The sequence below is a fragment of the Cebus imitator genome, unplaced genomic scaffold, assembly GCF_001604975.1.
Source record: "Cebus imitator isolate Cc_AM_T3 unplaced genomic scaffold, Cebus_imitator-1.0 Scaffold266, whole genome shotgun sequence".
In the NCBI taxonomy this organism is placed as follows: Eukaryota; Metazoa; Chordata; class Mammalia; order Primates; family Cebidae; genus Cebus; species Cebus imitator.
Window position 1 is genome coordinate 1,321,525 of NW_016107581.1, and position 8,452 is coordinate 1,329,976.

Below are 8,452 nucleotides of genomic sequence, written 5' to 3' on the forward strand. Positions count from 1 at the left end.
TTTGAGACGGAGTTTCAATTTTCTTGCCCAGGGTGGATTGCAGTGACTAGATCTTGGCTCACTGCCACCTCTGCCTCCTGGGTTCACGCGATTCTTATGCCTCAGACTCCCTAGTAGCTGGGATTACAGCCATCCGCCACCACATCCAGCTAATTTTTTGTATTTTTAGTGGAGACAGGGTTTCATCATGTTGGCCAGCCTAGTCTCGAACTCCTGATCTCAGGTGATCCGCTGGCCTCGGCCTCCCGAAGTGCTGGGATTACAGGCGTGAGCCACTGCACCCAGCCAGAAAGGTGTTCAAATTTGAGTGTACTGAATTAGAGGCCTCTAATGGAGATATCTGTGGCTGCTGTATTGCTGGGGCGGCTGGGACACAGACTCAGAGAATTTTGAGATCAATGGGAAAATGGAAAGTGCTGAAAAAGCCCAGAAATTCTGCATAAGTAAATGTGTAGAGATCCTAGTGCCATGCAGACAGGCTTGAGACAGATAGAAAAAGAGCATTCAGGGAGTTTTGGAAAGAGGCAACAGAAAAAAAATAGCGGAAGGTCAGGGTTGTGTTGTGCAGCAAGCCAGTGAAAAGCTACCTTCCAGAAATCTGCACATTGAGAGAGGAGAGACTGTAAGTTGCCTCTGCTGGTATTGGAGGTTCCAGAGACTCAGAAAATAGCTAGGGTGCTTTATAACGGGGCAAGCTGAGGCGCTGGCTAGAGCTCTGCTGCTGTGTGAGAGAGTAGGCAAATTTAGCAGATGTGGCCTCCAGGGTGGTGGAGCCTTCGACCCGTGGGCTGGTGAGCGGTAGAGATGTGAGGCTGGGTGTCAAATGAGGTTCAGTGGAGGACTCTGAGCACCCCCACCTTCCATATTTTGCAAAACACTCACCGTGTCCTTGACAGAACCATTCAAAATATTCTTCCCATGACTTTGGTTTCTTAACAAACGTCATTTGTTTCCAGAAAAAATAACCAGACACAAGAACATCTCTGGGATTTCTGAGGAGATAAATCATCTTAAATGGAAAAGCGGGAGAAAGAAAAAATCAATACAGTCGTTCTTCATTATTTCTGATCTTTATAAATGTGGAGGATAAGCCAATTCCTGGATAATCCCTAATAATATCTTTTAAAATTTCTTTTTATTTTATTTTCTTTTTTTTTTTTTAAGGTGGGGTTTCACCGTGATGGCCAGGCTGGTCTTGAACTCCTGACCTCAGGTGATCCACCCACCTCGGCCTCCCAAAGTGCTAGGATTACAGGCGTGAGCCACCATGCCCAGCCAATCCCTAATAATATCAATGGATTATTTTAATAAATTACTTACCGCATTCATTAATCAAATTTAAAGTGCCTATGAAATAGCCACTGTGCTGGGAATATAGCCTTGGAAGAAGGGAGCATCGTCCCTTTCCTCTGGGATGTTACGATTTACTCACAATGGAAAGCGAATGGAAGGTTTCCAAAAGTGAGTGGTGTATTTTTGTGCACTGTGGCTTAAGGATCATTAACAGGACAAGGAATTCATAAATTAAGCTACATTCATGCATATATAGCAATACAGATCCATATACAACGCCCAAGATCATGGATACATCTCACGGACATTACTTTGGGTGAAAGAAGCCAGACTTTGGCCGGGCATGGTGGCTCATGCCTGTAATCCCAGCACTTTGGGAAGCTGAATCACTGAAGGTCAGGAGTTCGAGACCAGCCTGGCCAACAGAGTGAAACCCTGTGTGTTTACTAAAAATACAAAAATTAGCCAGGCATGGTGACACACACCTCTAGTCTCAGCTATTCGAGAGGCTGAGGCAGGAGAATCACTTGAACCTGGGAGGCGGAGGTTGCAGTGAGCCGAGATTGTACCACTGCACTCCAGCCTGGCAACAGAGTGACACTCCATCTCAAAAAAAAGAAGCTAAATTTCCAATACCTCATAAAGTGTGAGTCCATTTGTATGAAATTCAACAAGCCAAACTCATCTACAGCTGTAAATCAGGGGAGTGTCTGCCTCTGTGGGTGGGCACTGATTGGGAAGGGGATATGAGGGAGGGAAAGTGTTCTAAATTTGTATCTAGATGGTGGTTGTTCAGTGTATATACATAGAAATATTCATTATACTAATGCTTAAGATTACTGCCAGCCATGGTGGCTCACGCCTGTAATCCCAGCACTTTGGGAGGCCAAGGTTGGTGGGTCACCTGAGGTCAGGAGTTCGAGACCAGCCTGACCAACACAGAGAAACCCCGGCTCTACTAAAAATACAAAATTAGCTGGGCATGGTGCTGCACGCCTGTAATTCCAGCTACTCAGGAGGCTGAGGCAGGAGAATCGCTTGAACCTGGGGGGTAGAGGTTGCAATGAGCCGAGATTGCACCACTGCACTCCAGCCTGGGCAACAAGAGCGAAACTCCATCTCAAAAAAAAATCCTTAAGATTACTGCAAACACACGGGCACACACTTGCACACACGTTCACACACACACATACACACATGCACACGTATGCACACATGCAAGATGACCCGCATCTGAACATCTGAATTTGACTGTGGATTCTGCATCAACTCTTTGTGACGTTATTCTAGGCCTCGTCTCTCTTGAGGCTTCGGTTTTGCCAGCCAGGGGTTTAATGAAACACCAGTAAGACCCATGTACATAGGTGTACTGTAACAAATTCATGGTGCGGCTATACCTTGTATGATTTCCAAGAGAGGAGAATATTATTCTAAGTTTCTCCATTTAACTTAAGCAAACCCCCCCCCCCCTTTTTTTTGGTTCCAGGATGGTGTCTCACTCTGTCGCCCAGGCTGGAGTGCAGTGGCATGATCTTGGGTCACTGCAACCTCTGCCTCCCAGATTCAAGTGATTCTCCTGCCCCAGCCTCCCAAGTAGCTGGGATTACAGGTGTCCACCACCACGCCCAGCTAATTTTTGTATTTTAGTAGAGATGGGGTTTCACCATGTTGGCCAGGCTAGTCTCGAGCTCCTGACCTTGTGATCCACCTGCCTCAGCCTCCCAAAGTGCTGGGATTACAGGCATGAACCACCATGCCCAGCTGCAAAAAAAAATGTTTAAAAGCTCACACACCAATAAACACCTTCCAGGAAAGTATGATTCTAGAAACGATCTGAGCCATGCAAAGTTCTGGACATACCTTGTCCCTCTCATGATCACCCCTCAGCCCCATGGGAGATGCGTGTGGCTGCTGATATCAACACACAGCTACACACAGTGAGATGCAGTGGGAACAGCGCCCAGACGTGGCACCGGAGCAGTCAGCCTGGATACAGGCATTGGTTGACGAATATGCTGCTTCTTTTTTTTTTTGAGATGGAATTTTGCTCTTGTTGCCCAGGCTGGAGTGCAATGGCATGATCTCGGCTTACCTCAACCTCTGCCTCCCGGATTCAAGCGAGTCTCCTGCCTCAGCCTCCTAAGTAGCTGGGATTACAGGCATAAGCAACCGTGCTCAGCTAATTTTGTATTTTTAGTAGAGCTGGGGTTTCTCCATGTTGGTCAGGCTGGTCTTGAACTCCTGACCTCAGGCAATCCACCTGCCTGGGCCTCCCAAAGTGCTGGGATTATAGGCATGAGCCACCATACCCAGCCCGCATCAACTTGCTTCTCTGATTCTCTTTCCACACACTACTTATTTTAGGGCAAGAATGGATATTAGACCTACAGCAGGTCTGTGCTGTTGGGGTTTCACTATGCTGGCAAGGCTGGTCTCTCGAAGTGCTGGGATTACAGGTGTGAGCCACCACACCCGGCCGAATGGGCTCCTTCTTATAAGAACACCTCTATGTCTTTTAAGTGGCAGGAGGTTCTTGGTGAGTTCAGATTGGCTGTTTTTTAGGGCAAAAAAAGGCAGTTACATAGTATATGATATGGCTATCCATTTTGACTGGGCTTAGAACCTGGTTTTCTAAGATTCTAGCATTATTGCTTCACCCTGTCCCTGGTTTAAATCTGGCTGGGATAACCTGTGGAATGCTCTACACCCTTGAACTCCAGGACAGTTCTTGGAACAGCCACACAGGTGTCACCTAATATGGAATCTCAGGTCCCAACAACACAGACCTGCTGAAGGAGAAAGCATTTCAGCAGGATCTCCAGGTCACCTACAGGCATATGAGCATTTGAAAGGGCATTGATCCAACACGTCTGAACCATTACGCACTGACCTTGGCCTTGGAACTGAAGGCAGACTTGGGGAATAACTGGATGGGCAGGTGGGAGCTGATGAAACGTGGGCCCTCCTTCTCACTTAGAATTTTATACCCAATGTTAGTCTCTACCCAGGGCGAGCGCTCCCAGATGGGCACAGATTGGATCCACTTGGGATCCCCCTTGGAGTGAATCAGGCAGAGAATCTCAATCAACCAGTTTGTTCCTGGAAAAAGAAGGAAAAAAATTACAGTAAGATATATATATATGTATATGTATATAAAATGTACACTCTCAATCTTAAATTATTATTTTTGAGATGGAGTGTCGCTTTTGTTACCCAGGCTGGAGTGCAATGGTGTGATCTTGGCTCACTGCAACCTCCGCCTCCCGGGTTCAAGCAATTCTCCTGCCTCAGCCTCCCGAGTAGCTGGGACTGCAGGCACATGCTGCCACGCCCAGCTAATTATTGTATTTTTAGTAGAGACGGGGTTTCATCATGTTGACCAGGATGGTCTTGATCTCTTGACTTCGTGATCCACCCACCTTGGCCTCCCAAAGTGCTGGGATTATAGGCATGAGCCACCACGCCCAGCCTATTTTTTGATATATATGTATTTTTTGAGATGGGGTGTCCCTCTGTAGCCCAGGCTAGAGTGTAGCGGTGTAATTATAGCCCACTGCAGCCTTGAACTCTGGGGCTCAAGTGATCCTAATACCTTGGCCTCCTGCTTCAGCCTCCCAAGTAGTTGAGACCTCAGGCATGCGCCGTTGCACTGGACTAATTTTTTTAAAAAAATTTTATTATAGAGACCAGGCCTTGCTATGTTTCCCAGGCTGGTCTTGAACTCTTGACCTCAAGCCATCTTCCTGCCTTGGCCTCTCAAAGCCCTGGGATTGCAGGCGTGAGCCACTGTGGCCAGCTCTCAACTGTCCCCCCTTTTTTTTTGAGACAGAGTGTTGCTCTGTGCACAGGCTGGAGTGCAATGGCGTGATCTTGGCTCATTGCAACCTCCACCTCCTGGGTTCAAGTGATTCTCCTTCCTCAACATCCCAAGTAGCTGGGACTACAGGCACGAGACACCACGCCTGGCTAATTTTTGTATTTTGTTAGAGACGGGGTTTCATCATGTTGGCCAGACTGGTCTCAAACTCCTGACCTCAGGTGATCCGCCTGCCTTGGCCTCCCAACGTGCTGGGATTACAGGTGTGAGACACCATGCCCCGCCTCTCAACCACTTCTAAGGCTACAGTTTTGCAGTGTCAAGTATATTCCCACTGTTGCTCAACCAATCTGCAGAGGACTTTTGCAAAACTGAAACTCTGTGCAGAACCAGGATCAACCCTCCATTTGCCCTTCTCTTCAACCCCTGGCATTCACCACTGTATTTCCTGTTTCTATGAACTCTGATGGCCCTAGGTACCTTAAGTAAGTGGAATCACACGGCACTCGTATTTTTGTGACTGGCTTATTTCATTTAGCATAATGTCCCAGATGTTTATCCGTGTTGCAGCATGCGCCAGAATTTCCCTCCTTCTCAAGGATGAATCACATTCCACTGTATCTACATATCACATCTTGTCTAACCACTCACCTGTCGGTGGATGTCTGGGTTGCTTCCACCTTTTGGCTACTTGTTGAAATCCTTTTAATAAGTTCCCATTGCTCTTGGTCTCTCAGGCTCATGCCACTTCCAATGTCTTCAGCCTCAATCCTCATCCCGCCTGTAGTGCTCTTACCGCCCCCCGCCCCACAGCCCCACTCCCTTAGACACGATCCTCATCTTTCAGCCTCTTGAGCTTGTCAGGTTCTTTTCCAATTCCTGGCCACTGTCCATGACGATGCTCCTATATGAAAATATCCCCTTCCCACCAAGCAATTTCACACTCATTCTTTCTATTTCAATCTAAATGGCGTTTCTTCTCTTAGGGCTGTTCATCCTCAGCCATCCTCCTTCCCACCGACACTAAACAAACACCTGAATCTGCCTTAGGATTCACTCCTGTAGATTCTCCTAACACCTTAGATTAGCCCTCTGAGCACTCATCTTACTGTGTAATTTCCTAACTAAATCCTTTTCTCCGATTGTCAATGGTATCAGGCGTTCCTCCCTTCTCCACAAAGCAATGTTCGTTGTCCGGCATAGAGAAAGCACTCCAGCCATCTACTGAATGGGTGAGGAACCCAACCACAGCCCTCTTCTGTCCACGATTCTGCCTCCTTACCTGATTTGGGGTAAGTCACAGTTATTACATCTTCATCCTTTATCACGAACTCATCATGAAGTTTTCTTAGGATTTCAGGTTGTAGACCAGTATTAGGGAAAGGTATGCCTTCAAACCAGAGGAAATCATCCGACATGATGCTGAGCAATTCCTGCCTGGTGTTGGGTTTCAGCTGTGGCCACCAGTAGAGGCTGTGGCAGCTACAGGGAGATCAGCTTTTACAGCAAGGATAAAACGATCTTTAACCTTGCCCTGGCGTGCCACGTGTCTATTGTGAAGTTTCTTTGCTGATAAGGAGAGCAGTAGTGTGACCCATATTCAAAAGATTGAAGATGTTGAGCAATCCTGAACGAATTGTGAGACCATTTTAGGGGTTATCTGAGTCTGAGTTCATGGGAGCGAACTGCACATTCAACAACGAACAGAAGGACAAATATTTTTAATATGCTTCGTTTTTTAGAGCAGTTTGAGACTTACAGAAAAATTGTAGAGAGAGTACAGAGAATTCCCATACTCCGTACTTAATTTGGATTTCCTTAGTTTTTATCTCACGCCACTCTTTTTTTTGCTCCAAAATCCCATCCTGGAGACTGCATGACATACACTCATCATGTCTCCTTGGGCTCCTCTTGGCTGTGACACTTTCTTAGACTTTTCTTTTTTTTTTTTTTTTTTTTTGAGCTGGCACTCTCGCTCTGTCGCCCAGGCTGGAGTGCAGTGGCACAGTCTCAGCTCACTGCAACCTCTGCCCCCCGAGTTCAAGTGATTCTCCTGCCTCAGCTTCCTGAGTAGCTGGGATTACAGGCATCCACCACCAAGCCCACCTAAGTTTTGTATTTTTACAAAAATTGCAAGATGGGATTTCACCGTGTTGTCCAGGCTGGTCTTGAACTCCTGACCTCAAGTCATGTGCCTACCTTGGCCTCCCAGAGTGCTGGGATTACATGGGTGAGCCATTGTGCCCAGCCGACTTCCCTTGTTTTTGTTGACCTTGATGGTTTTGAAGGACACTAGTCAGATATTTTGGACAATGCCCTTGCACTGGGATTTATTGCATGTTTTCTCATCCAACAAATGGATTCATGGGTTTTGGAGAGGAAGGTCACAGAGGTAAAATACCATGATCATCACACACCATCAGCGGGACTTACTACCCACAGGGCCTGGCACAAATGATGTTGACCTTGGCCATCAGAGGCCACTTAACTTTTCTCCCTCTTCCCTTTCTATGTGGCTGTATTTTAAACATAAACTCTAGGCCTGAATATATTCATAAGCTACCATCACATGAACCCCAGCTGAAGGACAGTCTACAAAATAACAGGCCTGTACTCTTTAAACTGGGAAATTCTTGTGAAAAAAAACAAACAAAAGCTGAGTACAACGTGTTCCAGATTAAAGGGACATGTAAACTAAGTACAATGTGAACCTTAGACCGCACACACACAAACACACTATAACTTTATTGTTGGGAAATTTGGCCACATTTGAATATGCAACATAGATATTTATTTATTTATTTATTTATTTATTTTATTATTTTTTTTTGAGACGGAGTTTCGCTCTTGTTACCCAGGCTGGAGTGCAATGGCGCGATCTCGGCTCACCGCAACCTCCGCCTCCTGGGTTCAGGCAATTCTCCTACCTCAGCCTCCTGAGTAGCTGGGATTACGGGCATGCGCCACCATGCCCAGCTAATTTTTTCTATTTTTAGTAGAGACGGGGTTTCACCATGTTGACCAGGATGGTCTTGATCTCTTGACCTATATCGGCCGGGCGCGGTGGCTCACGCCTGTAATCCCAGCACTTTGGGAGGCCGAGGCAGGTGGATCACCTGAGGTCAGGAGTTCAAGACCAGCCTGGGCAGCAAGGTAAAACCCCATCTCTACTAAAAATACAAAAAATTGGCCGGGCGTGGCGGCGGGTGCCTGTAATCCCAGCTACTTGGGAGGCTGAGGCAGGGAGAATTGCTTGAACCTGGGAGGTGGAGGTTGCAGTGAGCCAAGATCGTGCCACTGCACTCCAGCCTGGGTGACAGAGCAAGACTCCATCTCAAAAAA

At 46.9% G+C, this 8,452-nt stretch overlaps 1 protein-coding gene across 1 annotated transcript in view; it reads right to left on the reverse strand.

Annotated features, from left to right (window-relative positions):
• Positions 1 to 6,640, reverse strand: part of SULT2A1 (sulfotransferase family 2A member 1) — a 14,729-nt gene extending 8,089 nt beyond the window's left edge. Inside the window, exons 1-3 of the mRNA XM_017500432.1 lie at positions 6,393 to 6,640; positions 4,184 to 4,392; positions 883 to 1,009 (exon numbers count right to left, since the gene is read on the reverse strand). Coding sequence (XP_017355921.1) covers positions 883 to 1,009; positions 4,184 to 4,392; positions 6,393 to 6,528 — 472 coding nt within the window. The 5' untranslated portion in view covers positions 6,529 to 6,640. The remainder of the gene's footprint in view (positions 1 to 882; positions 1,010 to 4,183; positions 4,393 to 6,392) is intronic.
• Between the last annotated feature and the right edge of the window lie 1,812 nt (positions 6,641 to 8,452).